At 40.1% G+C, this 22,629-nt stretch overlaps 1 protein-coding gene across 1 annotated transcript in view; it reads left to right on the top strand.

Moving 5' to 3' along the window:
• The window catches only part of GRIN3A (glutamate ionotropic receptor NMDA type subunit 3A), a 145,453-nt gene that overhangs the window by 99,778 nt on the left and 23,046 nt on the right, over nt 1–22,629 (top strand). Inside the window, exons 5-6 of the mRNA XM_029203028.1 lie at nt 1,629–1,744; nt 10,711–10,862. Of these exons, the coding sequence (XP_029058861.1) occupies nt 1,629–1,744; nt 10,711–10,862 (268 nt within the window). The remainder of the gene's footprint in view (nt 1–1,628; nt 1,745–10,710; nt 10,863–22,629) is intronic.

Below are 22,629 nucleotides of genomic sequence, written 5' to 3'. Positions count from 1 at the left end.
TGACTTTTATCTTACTGCCAGGATTCCATTAAGGTTCCTCATCTTCAGCTTCCAGGAGACAGTTCTTATCCCCAGCCCTTTTAGAAGCTTCCCACAGCTCTGGACCTGGGAGATGTTTTTCATTTTGGCTATAGTTAAACATAGGCCTCACTGTAACTTAAATTCAATAACCCTGGAAAAGAGATTTATTTTGAAGTGCCTATTTTACCTCCTAAAAGAGTAGAGAGAGGAAGCAATGGTCATTGGCACCAAGAAGGGATGTTGACCTACTTAATGTGTGTCCATGTGTGGCTCAGAAAAAGCCATCAAAAAGGTACTTGCTGCTCAATGATGAATCTTAGAGATGTCTAAAGGTGTCTTTCTCTTTTAGATTTTTGATGGGTCCTAGCCATGTTCTCCTCTGAGTTTAGAAGCTACTGCTATGTATTGAATTCCAACAGCCTCATTTTTTGGCTCTAAGAGAGGAATGACTGGACCCAGATGGGATAGAGAAGAGTTGTTCTCTTTGCTAAGCTGTTTGGACAGCACTGAGGGTCAGAAAGCCCTTATTAAATGGATGTATGTCCTATATCTTTCCAAAAAAAAGTTTGAGGTAGCTGAAAACAAGAGTCATTGCATACACCTTAAACATTTCCCTTTGAAACTCATCCTCCCTTGCCACCTTTGTAAGTGGAGCTGAGCCGGTGCTGACCGCCTTCCTTGGGACCATCTCTGTGTCTATGTTCAAAGACTGGGGAGAACACATGAAGGATGCACAAGGATGTCTGCTGGCACCTTGAGCCCAGCCTACAGCCGACTCACTGATATAGTCCAGAAACAACTGCCTTTAAATGATTTTTGCCTGAACTGCCTCCTGGGATGGGAGTGAAACATGAATCTCTGGAGATATATTAATAAATCAGATTACAAAGATCTATTACATATGCTTCCCATTCCATTTACTGAAGACCAGTTTATGGACTTTAAAGAGACCTGAACTCCCTTTTCCCCAAGAGTGCTGGATCTCTTATTTGCACTTCCTTAATCCGTACTCCCAAATATGAAATAACACCTGATCTCTGAAGAATATGATAGTGATCATGACAGAAAGAATTAAGAATTTTCACACAATGATTAATGAGACCCCCAGCTCCAACACTTACTGGCTATGTAGACTGGATTAAGTTACTTTGACTCTTTGAGCCTGAATTTTTCCATCTGTTAAAATGGGATACTACCACCCCCCCTCAAGGTTATTATAAGGGGTAAAATGTGTGGAGAACAATAAATACAATGCTTACACAAAGAAGTCATTCAGTTATTGTAAGAGAAATGAACCTTGACTATTTACCTTCCCATTCAATTCATAGTCGCTCTGGTTTTGTTGTTGGATTTAGAAGTAATGAAAGAAACTGGTAGATGAATCCACTGGAAAGATGTCATGCTCTCTTATAAGAGTGTCTGCTTCCCCTGGTCTATTCTCTGCAGGTCAGTGAGATGTCAGCAAGGCAGAGCCAGCAGCTGCCCAGCTTGTACTGCCCTTATTGTCCAGGTTTCTGTTCCCTAAACAAAAGCCAGCTGTCAGCCTTAGTGTTTCCTGTCTATTAATGAATCATTTTTCACTTTTCTTCTCTTCGTCTTAAATATAGGAATGATCCAGAGAAACTAGATGCCTTCATCATGGACAAAGCCCTTCTGGATTATGAAGTGTCAGTAGATGCTGACTGCAAACTTCTAACTGTGGGGAAGCCATTTGCCATGGAAGGTATTAATCAGTCATTCTTGATTCACTTTTACTCGGAATGTGCTCAGTTTGCCAACCTAGAAAGTCACAAATGCCAATGTCAGAGGCAAAGAGCTATTCATCTTCCCTTGTTTTCATTTTCAGCTCTTAAGCACTCAGCTATTAAGTTGCTGAAGTTAGGTATTTATTTTCTACCTACTCCACAAACATATTGTTATCCAATTGTTAGAAAAACAACAACCAAAACGCCATTGTTATCCAAACAATGTTGCTTTAGATATCTGGGAGTGGTGACAGTATAATAAATAGGGAGTCCAGTTTTAATTTAATCTGTATTTTCTAATGTCCAAATCCTGTAATGAATCTGATGCTAAAACTAGAATGATTGCATTATAACTGGAAGGACCCCAGTGTTGATTTAATCCAGTCTACTCAGTTTTATCCACAAGAAAACCCAGAGACATTTTACCACTTTCTCATAATCACACAATTAGATGATAATACTGGAATTAGAATCCAAATCTCATGGTCCTTAAATAAATGTTTCCACTAGTTGAAAAATAAGTAGAAAAAAATCAACTTTTGTGGTTTAGTAACCTCTAAGAGTCCTAAACAAAACCTTGTTTGGGACCTTGAGTTTGTCTTTCTTCCCACTGGCAGCAAATTTTTGCTTTCAATTTGGTCAACCAATCAATCAAACTTCAGGACCAAAGAAAGATTGCTTTGTCAGTAGCTCCTTGCATCCTGGACAACAGTTGATATATGGAGCTGGTAGTCTGAACCAGCAAATTTCACATCTCCCAGTTCCCAGCTTCCCTCCTCTGACAATACATGCTGGTTCCCAAAAGAAGCCATACTCACTTGTCAGAAAGCACTTTGACTTGAAACAATCCCACGGGGGTGCCCAAGTCCTATTTCCAGAAAACTATACTTTCCTGTATGTAAATTAGTATATCGAGACTATTCAGATTCCAATTCCCCAACCACAGTTGGTCCCTGTCTCCCCTAAACACATCAGCAAATTTTTTACTTCAGTCTTCATTTTTGTGATGAATGAGAATGTAACAGCTGATGCTGTTTCTTCAAGCCTTCTCCTAAGAGAAATCAATCCCCTCTCCAGGCAAAGCTACCTCCACCTGAACCAGGAATTGAACTCAGGAAGAGAGAGATTTAGTGGTAGGGATATTCTATTAAGATGACAGTCTGACACAAGAGAGAGGAGATATGGGGATATATGTATATGTATAGCTGATTCACTATGTTATAAAGCAGAAACTAACACACCATTGTAAAGCAATTATACTCCAATAAAGATGTTTAAAAAAACATTACCATACGACCCAGCAATCCCACTACTGGGCATATACCCTGAGAAAACCATAATTCAAAAAGAGTCATGTGGGCTTCCCTGGTGGCGCAGTGGTTGAGAGTCCGCCTGCCGATGCAGGGGACACGGGTTCATGCCCCAGTCTGGGAAGATCCCACATGGCGCCGAGTGGCTGGGCCCATGAGCCATGGCCGCTGAGCCTGCGCATCTGGAGCCTGTGCTCCACAATGGGAGAGGCCACAATAGTGAGAGGCCCACGTTACTGCAAAAAAAAACCAAAAAAAACAAACAAAAAATAAGAGTCATGTACCAAAATGTTCATTGCAGCTCTATTTACAATAGCCAGGACATGGAAGCAACCTAAGTGTCCATCAACAGATAAAGAGGATGTGGCACATATATACAATGGAGTATTACTCAGCCATAAAAAGAAACGAAATTGAGTTATTTGTAGTGAGGTGGATGGATCTAGAGGCTGTCATACAGAGTGAAGTAAGTCAGAAAGAGAAAAACAAATACTGTATGCTAATACATATATATGGATTCTAAGAGAAAAAAAAAAAAAGGTCATGAAGAACCTAGGGATAAGATGGGAATAAAGACACAGACCTACTAGAGAATGGACTTGAGGATATGGGGAGGGGTAGGGTAAGCTGTGACAAAGTGAGAGAGTGGCATGGACATATATACACTACCAAACATAAAACAGATAGCTAGTGGGGAGCAACCGCATAGCACAGGGAGATCAGCTCTGTGCTTTGTGACCACCTAGAGGGGTGGGATAGGGAGGGTGGGGGGGGGAGGGAGATGCAAGAGGGAAGAGATATGGGAATATATGTATATGTATAACTGATTCACTTTGTTATAAAGCAGAAACTAACACACCATTGTAAAGCAATTATACTCCAATAAAGATGTTAAAAAAAAAAAAAGGATGACAGTCTGATGTAGCAGGGCACAAAAAGAAAAGCCAAAGAAAAACTAGAAAACCAAAGAACATTCATTATATAACCTCATTTTGATGTAACAATGGGAAAATTCCCATTTTTTGTGGCATCTAGGGATATGGAAGAGATGTTACTTTTTTTCTGTCCTAGATGCACTGGGTAATTGAGGTCCCTTTTGCCATTAGCAGCTGTTAACAATGAATTATTTGTAGTGGGCAAAAGAATGAAGGACTCTAGTTTCCACCTTTGTCTTAGGGGCCAACTCTATCTTGTCAAAAGGCAGTGGTGAGATGGCTTGTTTGCCTCTGCTAGACCCCAGTGCCAGATGCCACACAATTAACTCCCCACTGGTTTCCTGTTTACATTTCCATCTGTGCTCCTGAGACTTTGTGTCTTGCAGTTCCCATCATCTCCAGATACCACATTGTTTTCAAAGGGGATAAATACAAAATGGCGCAAGGAAGTGCTCTCTCTGCAAGAGAGCAGAGAGACTACAGATTTGAATACAGAGAACGGTCTCATCATTGTTGGCTTATTCTAAAAAAACCATTGCAGGTTTATTCTGGGTGAGGTGCAAATCAGAAATTTTAATTCAATACTGCCTCTGTGAACAAGTTTACAACCTAAAAGCAGAACTTTGTAAAACACAAACGGAGGTCACGTAAGTGAAAAACAACATGATAGAGATACTAGTAAAAGTCTTGATTGCTGCTTTTAACAAAAAAGTTAATCTCATAGATTTTTATGGAATATTTCTCTCTTCATGAAATTTTTAAAAAATATTATATGCTTTCCTTTAGCAACATTTAGAATTTGTGAACTTATGAAAATGTGGACTTTATTATTAATTAATTAGACTTCATAGGCATAAATATATCATAAAAGCAATTTATGAACAATTTTTACCCATTTAGCTTACAGGACTGTTTCATATGTCTATCTGTATCCTGTCATAGGACCTAGTATAATGCAAAGCATATAACAGTTATGTAATAAATGATGTATTACGTATTATATAACTCATTAGGTTGTATTTGAAATAAGTACCTAATTCACTTATTGTAGGTAATCAAAAGCACCCTGAAGGTCTGCATACACTTTCCAAAGTGCTTAAATGACTTTGGGAACTTAGGAAAGAAAACGGAGTCCATTGATTCCTTCATGCTGAATATACATTCGCTCTCTGTAGTAACGACACTATATCAACTCGGTGTGACTACTGAATACCCCTCCCAACTTCACCATCCTGCATTTATTTAAGGCTTAAAGGTCAAGTGGGACAAATGAAAGATAATAGTCCACACTGAGTTTGAAACCTTTTTGTAAGTCTTCAGTGCAGCAAACCAAAACTATTAAGAATTCAAGAGCATGTGGAAAGTCTCTGGTCATATTAAAAACCATACACCAGGGACAAGAAGACATATTGTGTGCTCTGGAAAAAAAGAAAGTGTTGAGATAAATGAATACATGTCCCAAATTTATGCATTGGAGTTAGCTGACAGTAAAGGTCAAATGAGAAGAAAGAGTAATGGAACTGCACAGTACTGATTTGTGACCTTTCTGCTGAAGACTTTGCGTGTTTTTGAGTTTGTTCTGTTACTTGCTTTCCACTAATTATTTAATACAGTGCTTGGAGCACTAGCTCTGGAGTCTGAGTACTTGGGTTAGAATAGAGTTTCTGTTACTAACTGTGCTACATTGGGCAAGTCACTTAATCTGTTCTTTAGCTTCTTCATCTGCATAATGGGTTTGTGAATAGTACATCTATGACAGAGTTGTCGTGAAGAGTAAGTAAAATAATGTATGTTAAGCATGTAGAAGCACACAGTAAGTGCCCAATAAATTATTATTATTATTCATTATATTGAATTAATAGATTGAGACCAATTCATTATAAATTATCCTAGGATAGATAGCGTTCATATATCTCAGCTTCTCACACATACTTCTCTCTCCACTTTGATGTGCTGGGGGTAAGGGAAACCCATTTTTAAAGTCTCCTTTAAGGTTAGGACTATTCCAATATGTTCTCAACCATTGCCCAGCAGTAGCTAAGGCCAGACCGTAAAACGAAATTAATTTTTCTTCCTGAAGTCTTTTTAACCCTATCTAAGATCTTATTTTAAAAATATCTATTTTCCAACCACATTTCAGGAAGATTTTTGAAATCTATGAATTTCTAACTATACATTTGCTAGCCAAAATATATTTCTACCACTCTTAGCTGAGTAAAGCTGATTTACCCATGGGGAAAAGATCAGAATTCTATTCTGAAAATTGTTCTCTTGGGCTATTAAGCTGTATCCAATTTCAAGGGTGCCTGAAGCCTTCATCTCTAGGGTTGAAGGATTCCATTTTGCTTCATCTATCAACCACAAAATAGTCAACCTCGTCTTTATTGCAAAGCCACGTTTCTAATGATAATGAAAGCAACTCAGGCTGCTAAGTTGAGTCAGCAATTTAAAAATAAGAATTCTTTGACCAATGAACACAATCAAATTTGAAAAGCAGCTGATAAAGAGGACAAAAATGGTTTTACTATTTTATGTTTCTGAATAAAATTGATTTTTATGTCTTTTAACACGTACCTCTTCTAATTGCCACATAACTTTGTTTTTCTGTTTCTCCCCTTGTTCCATATGCAGTTTGTTTTAATTAGATAATAATAATAATAATTTATGCCAATAATTATTAAAATATCAATATTTAATATATGTATTAACATAGAAAATTTTAAAGAATAGGAATCTATTTTTAGTGGTCAATTACAAATTAACCTTGACAGGATGGAATGGAGTGATTTAATATTTATTATCTCCTATGTAGCAATTTTTTATAAATGTCTCTGCAACTTCAACATAGCTTTTTCCCTATGGCAATTTTTATACTTTTGTTGTAGTGCCAAAATTCTATTCTTAGAATATTTAAATTTATCGTAAATATTAATTTTCAATTTTTAAACTTTCTTATCATGCATTTTGGTCTCATCTATCCAAAATACCACTATCAAGAATCACTCCAAGATGCCTTCTCTCATCATTTCATCTGGTAGCAATCTCTCTCCTCATAACAACAGTTTTCTTCATCCTCTTCATTGCATCTTTGTCGTTATAGTTTATGTTTATTGAATTTATGACTCACCTCTCTTTTTTTCTCAAGCAGAGTCCTATAACATCCTACCATGCTGTGTAGTTATTTATGTATGCCTCATCTCCTCCGTGCCACCATGAGCTTCATATGGATAGACTTGGTGTCTAATTTAACCTGGTAAATTCCATAGCACTTGGCAGAGTGTCTGGGACAGAATAGCATTCAACCCCTATTTGTGGAATTAATGAATAGATGAATGCAATAAATGCTTATCAAATGAAAACAATTCTGCCATGATTACAGTAACCTGTGCTGGAATTACTGGCTTTAAGGGGATTTTTAGGAGAAACAATATAGTCAGGGAGGGTCCTTGCTAGTTAATTTCCTCATTTATGTACAATCATATACCAATTGGGGCTGTACTTACACTATATTTACACAGCTTATTGAAAAGTTTATGACAAAATCTGCCCGTGAATAATATATATTTGTGTCTGCTGAATTCAAACCACCAGTTTAGATGATTGTAGTTTTTTACTGCATTGCCTGGTTTAAGGAGATTATATCAATATGATTGTAGTGATAGGGCCTGTTTGAAGGGGAGGAATAGGTCAAGTATTCCTGTGCCTTGGTCACATGCTATAATGGATACAGTGGAGGGAGCATTGGTTTTAGACTCAAACAGACCTAATTTCAAATGCTAGCTTTGCCATCTATGAGCTGTGTGAACTTCGGCTGTATATTTATTCAATCTTTAAGTTTCTATTCTGCATGGGTTCACATAGGGGTTAGACACATGTGGAATGGTATCTGGCACACAGTAGGGCTCAGTATGTTCTAGTTCTCATTATTAGAATCCCAGAGTGATTTAACTGACCTGTATGCCACACTCCAGTATGCAATCTTAGACTAGTACATGATCTACAAAGTGGGGTAAGACATGTAAAAAGTTTATTATAGAGCAGTACTTGGTGTATAGTAAGCCCCCTATAAGTATTAGAAATTGTTGTTGTTGAAAATTATTGCCTCCAGGGGAAAAAATATAAAATATTCAGCAAACCTGGCCTAATGATCCTGACCATCAACCCATACCCACCAGAGATAGTTCCAAGATCTTCTCCTATTTGTTTGTATAAGTCCCAGTTCTTCTCCCTCAAGCTGGTACAAGCTGGGATGTCTCAGTTGTAATGAAATAATCATTATGCAGTGCATTGTTTAATATCTGTCTCCCTAAGAGAGTGTACACTCCGTGACAGCAGGGACCATATTTACCTTGCTCACTGCTAAATCCCAACCACTTAACACAGTGCCTATTCACTCATAAATATTCGCTGAATGGATGAATGAGTGAATGAATAAATGTGTGAATTAGTCAGTGAATATTATCATACACATGACTAGTATTGTGCCCGACATGTAAATAGGTACTGAATGAAAATCTGTGCAACTGAATTTGTCAATAGCATTCATTATAATAAAAGTTTCTAAAGAAAATCGGTTACTTCCTTATAGTTACCCATTACTTTAAAAAAATGTTATTTCATGGTAGAATCAGCAGAAGAACAGACTGCCTGTGTAAAGTCTGTTATTGTCAGTCTTGCCTTTCAAACCAAAACTACTAGGCACAAAATAGGCACTCAAAATAGCTCTTTGAATGGAAAATTCTAATAATGCTCTTGACACTGTCATCATTTCCTTGACTCGCCATTGTTAAGGAACAAACAAAATTACCAGGGGGAGAAAAACATATAGCTCTTTAAAACGCAAAAATTTTTTCTGTATTACTTATTTCCTCTCTTTTATTAGTTATACACAAATCTCAAGCCCTATATTTTTTAAAAAAGGATTTGTGTATCTGTAATTTAAAAAAAGAACAAAAACTAATGTCCTTGGAAATAAATTGTAAGATGGAATCATTATAGCAAGTATTTGTTTCCATGAAGTATCTTTGGATTCTTGACAGCCTTTTGGTCTTTAGTGAAAAAAGGAGCTAGCTATAGTTTCAGTTTGTCTTCCTCAGTCATCTTGAGGGCAATACATCTTTTTTCAACTATGCTATCCAATAGCTACAGACAAAATGTAGGTAATTAGCTCTTTCACATGGCTCTTCAAAGAGATTAACAGTTTGGAAAGCAAGTAAAGCCCCATACTAAGTGAGGATACAGAGTCCAAGCTAATTAATAAAACTGACAACAATTACATCTTCTTTATGCTCCTCCTTCATCCTTTCCCCTTCCTCTCTTGCCTTGAATAACCGTTGTCACAGATATTTGGTTTATCAATTCCTTGATTTTTTTCTGAATATACTTTTATCAAATACATATGAATTCTTAAAAATACAGTGTTTTGTTTTGAATGTTTTTACATTTACACAATGGATTCAGACTATAATCTTCTGGGATTGATCTTTTTCATTCAGTGTTGCTAAGAGTCATCCATATTATTCCATGTTATTCTAGTTCATATGTTTCACACTATACAATATTCCATTGTGTAAACATTCCATGATTTATTTACCCATTCTCTTGTCAACATTTGGGTTGTTTCCAATTTTTGCTATTATGAACAATGCCTCTAAGAACATTCTTGTACATATCTCCTGGTGTGGTTATGGAGGAGTTCTTTAGGAATGTATTTAAAGTTGCTTGTCTTAGAGCTTATAAATTTTCAACTATACAAAGTAATAGCAAACGGTTTTCCAAAGTAGGTACATCAATTTGCATTCCCAAAAGCAACGAATAAGTGATCTTATTGATCTACATTTGTACCAACACTTGGTTTTATCAGACTCCCTTTTTTTGACAAGTTTTTGTTGATGTTTTAGTACTTATGCTATATTGTACATTCACATGGTCTCATTCTATTATTGAAAAATAAAATAAAAGTAAAAAAGGGTCATGCATGACCAATGATAAGAGTATTTCATAAACCAGTGATTGTAATTCATCTAATTTTGTGTATTTAAGGTCCAGGGGAGGGGTTCTGGGAGAAGTAGATAGGGAATCCTAGCCCTGGTAAAGACCTCAAAGATGGCTTCTAAAGAATATATTGAAGGGAAGGGCAGAAAGCCTTGGAAGACAATGTACCCCAGTACACAGTACACAGCTTATTCCTCTCCTTTCCAGACTCATCTCTTTTACTCAGAGAGGTAGCAGATCCAAGGTAATCATACCTTGGACATCTTTTTAACATCTTTTTTGGAGTATAATTGCTTTACAATGGTGTATTAGTTTCTGCTGTATCACAAAATGACTCAGCTATACGTATATATATATCCCCATATCCCCTCTCTCTTGCATCTCCCAACCACGCTCCCTATCTCACCCCTCTAGGTGGTCCCTAAGCACTGAGCTGATCTCCCTGTGCTATGCAGCTGCTTCCCACTAGCTATCTATTTTAAGTTTGGTAGTGTATATGTGTCCATGCCACCCTCTCACTTCGTCCCAGCTTACCCTTCCCCCTTCCCATATACCTTGGACATTTTTGAGTCCTTTGAAGGAAAGATGGTGAAAGCTCACTATGCCCTTGTTACCAGGCCTGACAGCAATATCACGCAAGCGTGGTGGCAACATCTCAGGAACCTCTCAGGTGAAACACTCATCTGAGATTATATTTTCTCCTAGGATACGGCATTGGTCTCCCTCCCAACTCTCCTTTGACCTCCAATATATCCGAGCTAATCAGTCAATACAAGTCACATGGGTTTATGGATGTGCTACATGACAAGTGGTACAAGGTGGTTCCCTGTGGCAAGAGAAGTTTCGCTGTCACTGAGGTAAGGGAAAAACTGCTCATAATGTTGATGCTTTGTACAGATTTACCTTGAAAAATATGAGGAAATGCTGTCATATGTGGCCAATAATCCAGGCTATTACATCTCCTAAGACTCACCATGGTATTTAGATTACTCCTAATTTCACTTGAAGGATGGCTATTCAATAGGAATTTTCCGTAAGACAGATTTGTCTTGGATTTAACTGTGATGCTATTTTGATGAGTAAATGTCTGAATTTCTATTTTTTGCCTATATGTTATATCCACAAGTGCAGAAGAAATGCTGTTCTGCATTACAGTAATAGTATCTGAGATTGACATTAACAGTGTTTGGTTTAACTGTTAATTGCTGGTCACAATGTGGACTTCAAAATATTCTCAGGATCTAACTTCCCAGTGGTCCAGTGATGAATCCCGCTTAGAGCAATAGATATTAACTTATAACTGGTAATTCTTAGATAATCCTAGATTTTTTAAACTGAAAACAACCAATTCCCTTCTTTTAGTGATGGAAAACTAATATCTAGAGATGCTAAGTGATTTGCCCAAGGCACACAAACAGTCAGAATCTACATCTTTTTATTGCAATGCTCTGCCTTTATGATGTAATTAGAAGGAAACCTGCAAAGTGAGCCAGAAATTGGATGATTAAGATAGGAGACTAAAAGGTGTAACGAGCCACAGGCTCCAGTATTTAAAAGAGAAGCCAAATAAAGCAGTATGAGGTCTGCCTGACATTAAAAAAAAAAAATCTAAAGCCAACAATAATGACTCCAAATAGCCTCTCTTCGCCAACAACTTTCACATTTGTATTTCAACACCAACTCTTCTTCTGGGCTCCAGAACCATATATCTACCTTCCTATTTGACATTTCCACTTGAATATCTTACAGGCATCTGACATTTAACTTGTCAGAACTGAACCCTGCTCTTCTCTCCTAAATCTGCTTTTCTCTCTGTGCATCACATCTTGGATAATGGCACCTCTGTCCATCGAGTATCTCATTCCAGAAACTGGCAGGGATCCTTAATGCCTCCCACATCTCACCTTCTGCATCCATCAACAAGCCATATCTTTTCCTCTATAAAATATGTCTCAAATATGCCCATTGTCATCTCCACTGTCATCACTCTAGTCCAAGCCATCATCCCTCACCTGGACCACTGCAAAAGTCTCCTAACTGGTCTCTCTGTTTTCATGCCTGCCGTTCTCCAATTTGTTTTCCACGTGGCAGATCACTCTCCTACTTAGAAGCCTGCGATGGCTTCCCATGTTAATTAAGGAACAATCTGAAATGCTGAACATGGCCTGCAATGCCCTGAGGGACTTGGCCCTGCCTATTTCTTCAGCCTCATCTCATGCAACTTTCCTCCTGGCTCATTACACCCCACCACAATGGTCATTCCAGATGGAGATACACCAGTGGCTTTCCTGCCTTGAGGTCTTGGCACATGCTGTTGCATCCTCCTTCCCAGATACTCTTCCTCTCCCCACCCCCCGACATTTACCTAGCTAATGCCTTCTCATTATAAACTCCCAGCTGAAATCTCCCTTCTTCAGAGCCTGCCCATAGTCCCTGATACAACCTGAATCATATCTCCCTTTATAATCTCATATTATATCTTATTTAGAAGATGGTCATTGAGCAAAGATTTAAAGGAAGCAAAGAGGAAAATAAGAAATTAGGGAACTAGCATGCTCTGTTTCTTATCACATGACAAAAACTGTATTAGGGACATTAACTCATTGGTTCTCACTACAACCCTGTAAGGCAAGCATTTTTATATTTTTTTGGAGATATTTGCATGGCTTTTCCTAAAAGAAATAAAATTGGGCTTATACTGGTCAGCTGAATTAATTCAGCCAAGAAAATAAACAAAGCAATTGCTTAAACTGTGCAAAGAAAGCAACAATCATTTCGTGTGTCCTACCATTTGTTGTGACCATGGTTAACTCCAACCAAAATCTCCAAGTGATTCAAAGTTGACAGCAAGACATTAGACAAGACGAAGGGAGCCTCCTCGTCATGCCCCCAAAGCCAGCAATACAGAATGACTGGCACCTCCCTGATCACAAACATACCTCTAGGCTGTTGCATTTCAGAGGACCATCAGACCAAGACATCAGCTGGATGGACTGACTCCCAGGGCAAGCCTCTGAGGGTGCAGGGCTCTTCAGCTTCAGAACCTAACTCCACCTGGGCACATACAGGGGAACATACTTTTGGAGACTAACAAGCACTAACATAAATCTATTGATTCTAGTGTGAAAATATCTAACACAAAGCATGATAAATTTGAAGACATACATTTCTGGACTTGCATCCTGGCTCTACCAATTAACAACTGAGTGACTTAACTGCTCTTAAGTCTGAATTTCTTCAGCCATGAATGGATATGATAAAACCTGCCTTGTCATTTTGTTCTGAGAATAAGAGATCATTTATGGAGAGACCAAGTAAAAAACCTGGCATAGTAAATAATAGAAATATTAATACTTCCTCTCCTTCCATCAGGAGAACTTCCTGTGGTTCACAGATATCTTCAGGTATCTTTCTGCAGCTTTATTTAGAAGGAAACCTTCCCAGAAATTCTCCAGATTTCCTCATATTCATTGGTCAAAATTACATCATCTGTCCATGTCTAAAGCCAATCAGTGGTGAGGGGAATGAGATCACCATGACAGATTAGGCAGTCATGACTCATCCTCCAGAATTTATTAGCTGCTCCAGGGGCAGCTTCCCTTGAAATACATGGCCCCGTAGAGAATGGGGTTCTCTAAATGAAATGAAACGAAAGCAGGGTTCCCTTAGGAAGGAGACAGGAGAATGAATGCTAAATAGGCAACCAACCACCTCTTCTACACTCTCTCCCATCCCACCCACTTCTAGTCATCATTACAATGAGGTATTTGGATTTAATCACATGCAAGAGCCCTCCCACCTTTGATACAGCGATTACAGTCTTTCCTTTACATCATCCTGAGATTAGAATATTTAATATATTTACAGTATAGCATAATGGTTGAAAACATGGGCTTTGGAAACAGTTCTAGGTTTGAACGCCACCACCCATGTGATACAAGACATGTTACTTGTCCATTCTGAGCCTCAGCTTCTGCAAATTGGGGTGATAATGTCTACTTTATAGGATTGTGGTGAAAATTAAGGCAGATAATTAATGCTTATAAAATACTGAGCCTATACCCAAATATGATAACCACAAAGTAACTTATATCCTTAAGGATGATGAGGTTTCAACTGTTCCAGGGCTGTATGGATTTATCAGTAATTCCAAACGAAACCAAATTAAGTGTGGACAAAAAAGAAGGCAGATTTTGAAAAATAATCAGCAAAAGCCATAAACTGTTCAGTTGATATGTGCAAAACACACCACATATTTTTTCAACCATGGTTTTTAACGGGACAAATTCAGGGGAGAGGCATTTGGGAAATTCTGGATGTAGTGAGCTGGAAGCAACTGGATAAGAGGCTGATATCAGGATCAAGCTATGATTGTAAGACAACCCTGGCCCCATTTTCCAGGTCAGCTGAATTTGGAAGGGGGCGAGAGGTAGGAATGAGGAGAATGGAAGAGAGGTGTACCCTTAATTGGAACTTCAGAGACAAAAATAAAAATTATGATAACATCCATGTGTGTGTAGAGATGGGGGTGCCACCCCCAGCTTCAGGGAATGTTAAGAACATGTATGGAGCACTTCTCAGCGATGGTGGCCTGCACTACTGCATATTCTGGTCTGTGCAGTTAACAATCTGCTTTGCAATGTTGCTCACCTGTGTGCATTTAAACGGAGTGCATATCCTTGTGCACTGACCGGCATGTTTGTCTTGAACAACCTAAGACAGAATTTCAGGATGTCACCCTCACAGAACCTAAAGATACAATGTAATTAAATGAAACCCATCTTCAGCTCATTGGCTGAGCTTAGTCTCCTCTGTGAAGGCCCTGTGCCTGCTGGATTTTCTATCACTCAGTCCATGAGTCTCTACCTGCTGTTTGGGTGGGGGGTTTAGCTTTCTCCCAGAAAAGGTCAGAAGAAGGAAGCATGCTTGTCAGTACTTTGTTTGCCATCCCTTTTGCCTCAAATGTCATACGTTGCTGGGCTATTAGTGTGAAGAAAGTAGGACTGGATTTGAAATCAGAGAAGCCATATTTGAAGCCTGCCTCTACCATCCACTTGACTTGGGAAAAATCACTAACCCACCTCAGTCTCAGCTTCTTCATCTCTTCAGTAACTTCTTGTGAAGAGTTAATAAAACGGTAGTTTAATGAACACATCCCTCCTCCTTCGTTCTCCCCAGGGGGAGGGGTGCAGAGCACAGCACAGCAGAAGCAGGTATGTTCTGGAGGGTACCTCTCCCAACAGGTGCTCTTGAGAAAGACATTCCTCTGACCTCCCATTTTCCAGGTACAGTCCTAGTCCATGTATGTTGTCACAAAGCAATTAAACAATTTCACTCTGAAAAAAATATCCTCATTTGCCTAATGAATAATACACGGTCACCTAGTAACATGACATGAAAGATGCTTTTTTCCACCTGTTTCTCACAGTTGGACATTAATACTTGGTCCCCTGTCAGAACCTTGATCTATTCACCTCCCATCTCTTGGCAACACCAGAGCTGTCTAGCTGCAATCTCTCTGGAGGATAAACTCATTTTTTTAAATTTTAGGGCTTTATCTGCTCCCAGAGTCACCTAGGATATTGCAGGTCCAATTCTGCAGGCCAGACTCCAGCAATTTTCAGAGAGGAATTTTAAACTGACCTTAGATGTTTCTTCACGATCCTCCTAGCATAGCTGTGCCTCTTCCCACAGTGGACTCGTGGATCAATTCCACAGGGGAACACATATGGCAGGCTTTAAACTGCCTTCATTTCCCTCTGACTCAGCAAAAAAATGTAATTTTTTTTTGAGTCACTGACTGAATTTAAGAGTTCCAGGGCAATAGTTTTGTGAAATCTGTTATTTACAAACCAGGAAAAGGAAGGCAGCAGATCACAGCTTAGGAAACTCCCAAAATTCTTCAAGGAATTATTAAGATATATGATGATACCTCTTTTTGAAAGTCTCCTTTAAATACTGGGTTGAATAATGTGCCTTTTAACCAACTGGGAATAGTCAAGAAGGAAGAGGAAACAGTTTGGGCAGGGAATGGATAGAATACTCAAGCAGTCTAAGGAGAGTTTTCAAGAAACTCTTGGCAGAGGTATGGTTTAAGGAAACCAACAGAAATAGTGCAATCTCTCAGGGCAGGTAAAGTGAAGGAGCCATTACCACACCTTAGCTCAAAGGGAAAAATGGAGAGAGCCACTCCTAGAACTCAGGGAGGCACAGGAGAGGGCATTCTAATACGAGCTGCAGCCTTTGGTTAGGGACATAGCCATGCCACAGTGACCTGGCTGAGAGAGAGCCAGGAAGTAAATACCTGACCTTAGTCTCCTCTGGCCCTCCAATCTTCCACCACTGCCTTAAGCAAAGGAAGCCTGTCAATGGGGTCCATACAGGACCTCCCCAGTGCACAAAGGAGGATGGGAAGAGGTGAAAAGTGGATCTGGAAGGGCAAAAGAATGTCCAGAACAGCCCCTCATGGCAGATGAAGGTGGGGATGGGGCCAGCTGAAGGAAAGCACTGGCAGCCTGACCATCTATGAATGTGCAGCTTCTACAACTGCAGAGGTCCAACCGGCAGGGAGGGAGATCATGCCTTGCACTGATTAGGAAGAAGGGAGAAGGACAACCAGGCCACTGGAATGACCTTGGTCTTGGGAGTCACCCTTGCTCCATCATTACTGTGAGGAGGCAGCTTTATGTCCTCGGGAAAGTTACTGAATCTCTGTGAGCCTCAGTTGAGTCCATATCTTCCTGGGTTTTTACAAGGTTTTCTGCCTCTGAATCCATGGGTCTCCTTGTGTTGTCACTGCGTATTTAGGGAAACAAATACATACTAAGCAAGAAGTGGAACACTGCACTGGAGAGAGCTCTATTTCAGGAATCCAGAGACCTCGATTACATAGGGTAGGGAAAAGGAAAAGGAAATGTTGAAATAGTCTAAAAATAAATCACTAATCTTTTCAGTGTTCTTTTATTACTAAGGAAAGTGCACATTAAGACACTGCCCCATTCCACCCATGACCTCACCTTCAACTTGACCCTCACCCCATCCCTGAACTTACTCAGTCCTTGACCTCACCCCATTCCTGGCACCCAACCCCAACCTGACCTTTAATTCATTCTTAATCTTACCCATCCTTGGCATTCCCCATTCCTGGACTCCATCCAGTAAGGGATGAGGCCATGGAACAGGGGTGGAGTGAAAATGTCTGTGAAGCTCATTATTAGGTCATTTTTTTAAGCTGAAGTGTAAATGGTCTCTTTTTAGGACCACGGTAGAGATACAAATGCAAAAACAACCACGGTGTCAAAATATCCACATGTAAAAGGTACATCAAAACATCATGAACACAAATTACTTAACCTCTCTGAGTTTCCTCCTATGCAAAATGGAGAGAATATTTGATGATTCGCCTTGGTGTAAGGAACAGAGATAATGTACATAAAAGTGTCTGACATGTGGTAGGTGCTGAATGAATGGTAGTTACCATATTTGTCCTGACTCTGCCATGAACCAACTGAGTGACCTTCAGCACATCACTTAAATTCTCTGAAGCCTGTTTCCTGCCCTTAAGATTGAGCCGAGCATCATGTCCAGCTTAAGAGAATGCTGTGGTTCTCAAGCAGGTGCGTTTAGAGGGATCCCAACCTAACCAGCTGAAGATCTGGATCCTGGGACACAGAGGAAGACAATGAACTGACTGGCCTCCAGTGTAGGCTCTCCATCCCTGACCACTGCCCCAGACCACCAAAACGTGCATCTAGTGTGAAACCTATTAATATTTATTCACTGAGAAAATGGCGCTTTCTCACAGCAGACCCATTCTTCCCTCTGTTAATTTTTTGTGGGAAGGAGTAATGGGTTAGTCAACTATACACTGAATTCTGAAGAGATCACACAGTCCCATCAAGAAGCTTCAATGCCTGTCAATTTTCTTTGCAGTTTGTTTTTAAAGACCCAAAGGGAATGGATGCGAGTGGGGGAGGGGGGAGTCTTAATGCAGTCCTTTTTTGCTCTTGACAACTAGGTCACATCTCAACAGCCTCCTGCACCTCTCTCATCCCTACTCCTTCCTTTTTCAATTTAAAATGTCACTGTCTGCTCTTCAACCTGATGAAAGTTATGGCGAGGCAGGGAGAGTTAATGACTGTAGATTGCTTTAAATTGAAAACCTGTGTAAGTCAAGAACCACCTTGACAGCTGAGTGCTTCCCTTGGACAAGCCTAAGTAATTAAGTTTAGTATTTAAGCCAAGCATAAGGTCAGATGGAACCTATCCAGGTAGCGCTTTCTGGAAACCTGAAGAAACACAAAGCTGTACCTATGTCCTTTTATGATGTGGAGTGGAATTGTGCATGAAGAAAGGGAGCCCAGTCTCAGAAAGGCCTCACCTTCTCTTACTCTGCTACCAGGACAAATTCACTCATTCATTCATTCATTCATTCATCTGTCAGCAAACATGTCTTGAATCCCTATGTGCCAGCTCCAAGCCAGGTGCAGCTGATACAGAGATGAATACAGAGCTCACAGGCAGGTAGAGACAGACTTGTGAAGAAACCCCCTGGACCAGCGGTCCTTTCTGTCACCAGGGACCGGTTTCGTGGAAGACAGTTTTTCCACGGACTGGGGTGAGGGGGATGGTTCTGGCGATAATGTGAGCAATGGGGAGCGATGGGGAGCGGCAGATGAAGCTTCACTGGCTCACCTGCTGCTCACCACCTGCTGTGCATCCCGGTTCCTAAAAGGCCGCAGACCAGTACCAGTACCAGTCTGTGGCCTGGGGGTTGGGGACCCCTGCCCTAGACCACACCCCACAGGGGCAGCAGTAGAAGAAGATGCAAGGTGGAACAGTGACACAGGCAAGCCCATGGTTCACTCACCGAAGAGCAAGTAGGAATCAGAGAAGGCTTTCTGGAAGAGGGAAGCCCCTGTAGAGTGAAGAGCCCTCTGGTCAGAGCGTGAGCAAGACACCAAGGCACGAAATTAAAAGCAATGCAATTTGGCCCCACCCTCCAGAGACACCGCACCAAACCATGCTGGATGCACAGGACTCCACATGCTTTTAGTGGTGCCCTCCTCAGGGATTCTAAAATTACAGGTGGCCACCTTCCCTGGCCCACTTGTTATGCAGCCACAGCTGGACCCAGGAATAAATTATAGGTCTTTGACTTTTCCTGTGTTCTACCTTGGAGCCCACCATTATCTCCACGAGGGCAGGGACATCCTTTCTAGTATGGAAGGCAGTCTGGAATAATGGAAAGAATTTCAGTTCTGGAAGTGGACATCCTAGGGTTTGACTCCTGGCTCCATCACTGTGTCTGTGCAAGCCATGAAACTTCTAAAACTTCACATCCTCACCCCAAAACTGGGGATAATAATAGTCTGCTTGTAAGTAATAAAATGTATTTAATGAGATAGTTTATGGAGAACACCTAGCTTAGCAAATGTTCCCCCCTCCTTCCCTGAGTATAGAGCTATGCACATGGAAGAAAAAATATTTGATAAATAATAAACACATGCAAAATATTACTCCTGGACCCATCTCCAAAAAATCAGAAACACCTTATAATTCCAACATAAATGTTCTTTTATATTATATTACTTACATGTTCTAGAACTGAAGACTTTTGGGGGGAGGACTTGTGAAGTACATGATTCTGGAATTTTCTGTTTTGCAATGTGCTGGATTAACCAGCATTTACAGTATCATGTTATTCCTTTTGTCCAACTCAGCTTCTAGGTTGAGTGGGAAAACATGAAGGTGGCTTATACAAACCATTAGCCTGAACTTAAAACAGATCTTTAAAGAAACAACAGTAACTACTTTCTTTAAATGTGGTCAATGGTATTTCAAAGTCCGGTTGCTGGATGCACAAGCTGGAGACCTACAATTCTCTAGTCTTGTTTTCTCGTCACCCCATACCATCACAAAGCTAGGACTGCTTCTCTGTTGCTCTCTGGTTACTATAAATGACAGAAGTTTTAATTCTGATACAGTGAAAACTAAGTCTAGCAAGTGTCCCGCTTTACCCATGCTAATGAGCAATTAAACAGATAACATGGAATAAGGGTCTCCTCTTTTATATACCAGAAATGCTTGAGCATCCGTTATACCCATGATCGCATACTGTTAATAGTCCTTGTTTTTCCCCTGGTTGAATTCAATGAACTCGTGAATATTTATGAAATGTTATTTACTATGCAACTAAAAGGTGTGAACAGTGCTCAGACTGATTAGGACTATTGTGAGAGACAGTCTTCCTTCCACTTTTTTAGATTTCCATACACTGAAATCTGTGGGGGAATCACATGAAACGGGACTCCTCCTTAATTATTCCCAGTGCTAAACAATTAACTCTCCAGGCTCTGAAGATTCCAGCTTGAAAAAAAAAAAAAAAAACAGGGAAGGAAATGTGTGAAGATCATCACCTAGTGGCTATAATGTGAAGTGTCACAAAATATCAGAAAACCATCTTTTTTATATCTCACAGACGGTATTAACCAAGTCTAAGAATGTGAGAAATTGCCCCGACATTTCCTCTGAAGACACTTCCTCCCATGTGGCTGTGCGAGTTGGATAAGAAGCCAGTATCGTACGGGGGTGCGGGGCAAGGAGCCCTGGAGCCCTTACACACACCATGTGAGCCCTTCATCACACAGTAGAGGTGGCTTCCTGCAACATCCAAGCACAGGACTGGTCAGCCTGGGAAGCCAGTGCAGTCACATTTGGAGTCTCACCTTTGCTTCCTCCGTCTGTCCTTCTGTCCAGTAAGACACCGGGCCTAGTGTTATGGGTCTAATTGTATCCCCCAAAAAGATAGGTTTAAGTCCTAAGGAGCTAACCCCTTGGTACCTCAGAATAGGGCCCGGTTTGAAAATAGGGTCATCAAAGATGAGATTAAACAGTCACACTGTAGTAGAGAGAGTCCCTAATCTAATGACTGCTGTCCCTATAGGAAGACAACTAGCATGCAAAGACAGACACACAGGGAGAACACCATGTGACCACGAAGGCAGAGGGTGGATTTATGCAGCTTCAAGCCAAGGAATACCAAAGATTGCTGGCAAACTATCAGAAACTAAGAATAAGCAAGGAAGGATTCCTCTACAGGTTTCAGAGGGAACATGGCCCTGCCAACATCCTGATTTCAAATTTCTAGTTTCCAGAACTGGGAGACAATAAATTTCTGTTGAAAGCACCATCCAATTTCTGGTACTTGTCATGGCAGCCCTAGCAAATGAATACACCTCACCTTTCACCTCTAGTGCCTCTTTCATCCTAGCTCAGGCTCTCATATTCCAGACAAACATGCATAGTTGTCATTGTTTGCTGGCCGCTCTCCCAACTGCCAGGCACTCCCCCTGTTCAGCTCACCCTTAACAATGCCAGATTGATCTTTTTAGAATAAAATTCTGATTTGGTCACTCATCTGTGCTTTCCCTGTCATATGGAAACCAAATGTCTTCAGCCAAACATTCAAAACTCCCCTTGATCTGTTTCCTTCCAGCTAGCCTCATATTTTGCTCAAGTATTTCAGCCGCATTAAACTAACGGCTGGTATCTATGCCTACTCCTTTTCCTACTTCTATGATTATGGTATTTGTCACCCTTGTCTTCATCAGGATCAAACAATACTTCTTGGGGAAAAAAATCTTCCTCCATTTGTCCCCAGCAAGAATTCTAGGAAGTTCTCAACAAGTTCTCAGTTCTCTGAATTCTTATAGCTCTTTGCCCTTACCTCTCTGATGACATCTTTCTTTTTCCATCTTGTGCTGTAATTAATCACAATCTCTAATGCCTCAGTTCACTCAGCAGTAGGTAAGCTTTCTGAGTAGGGACCATCTCTGAATGCCCTCAATGCTTTATACGTCAAAACATAATTGGATAAATGATGCCCTGTAAAGGAATGATTGAATAAATGTTGCCCTTTCTTCAGTGTCTAAGGCATGGTCAGATCATCTCTTCACTTCATCTAATACCATGCTCTCCCTTGACCTCCCTGTTCTGGCCACACTGGCCTTTAAGTTTGTCCTACTTGATATGCTCTTCCTGCCCCAGTGCCTCTGCACATGGAAGTCCTTCTTCCTAGAACACGCATCCCTGCCTAAACATCCAGTTAACTTCTCCCTGAGATTTCAGCTCAATCATCACTTCCCCAATTAAAGTTCTGTTAATCTTTCTGACTAGATTAAGATTAAATTCCTATTGTGTTACTTCTCATCTGTGACACTCACCACAGGTGCCCCTGTACATTTATGGGCATGATAATTTGGTTCATGTGCATCTTCCCTACAAACGGTAATGAGGACAGAGACAGCTGGGAAAGTATCTGCCTTAGGTCACTACCATATGCCTCTCATATTGCAGATGCTCAATAGATATTTGTGTAGAAAACAAATAAGTACTTGAGTATATTTGCACGTGTATATATACTAACAATCTACTAGAATTAGAATTTTCTAGACAAGTCTCCAGTAGGCAATAATTGTTATATCTACCATATTTGTACCTACTATGTGCTACGCACTGAGTCTAATACTTTAGGCATTTTATCTCATTTAATTCTGAAAATGATGCTATAAGTTAGCAATTGTATCCTTGTTTTACACATGAGCAAACAGTGGCTCAGATAAG

The sequence above is a fragment of the Monodon monoceros genome, unplaced genomic scaffold (assembly GCF_005190385.1).
Source record: "Monodon monoceros isolate NGI ecotype Baffin Bay Population unplaced genomic scaffold, NGI_Narwhal_1 Super_Scaffold_5, whole genome shotgun sequence".
In the NCBI taxonomy this organism is placed as follows: domain Eukaryota; kingdom Metazoa; phylum Chordata; class Mammalia; order Artiodactyla; family Monodontidae; genus Monodon; species Monodon monoceros.
The sequence above is the reverse complement of the archived record's forward strand: the minus strand, read 5'-3'. Positions and strand labels throughout refer to the sequence as shown.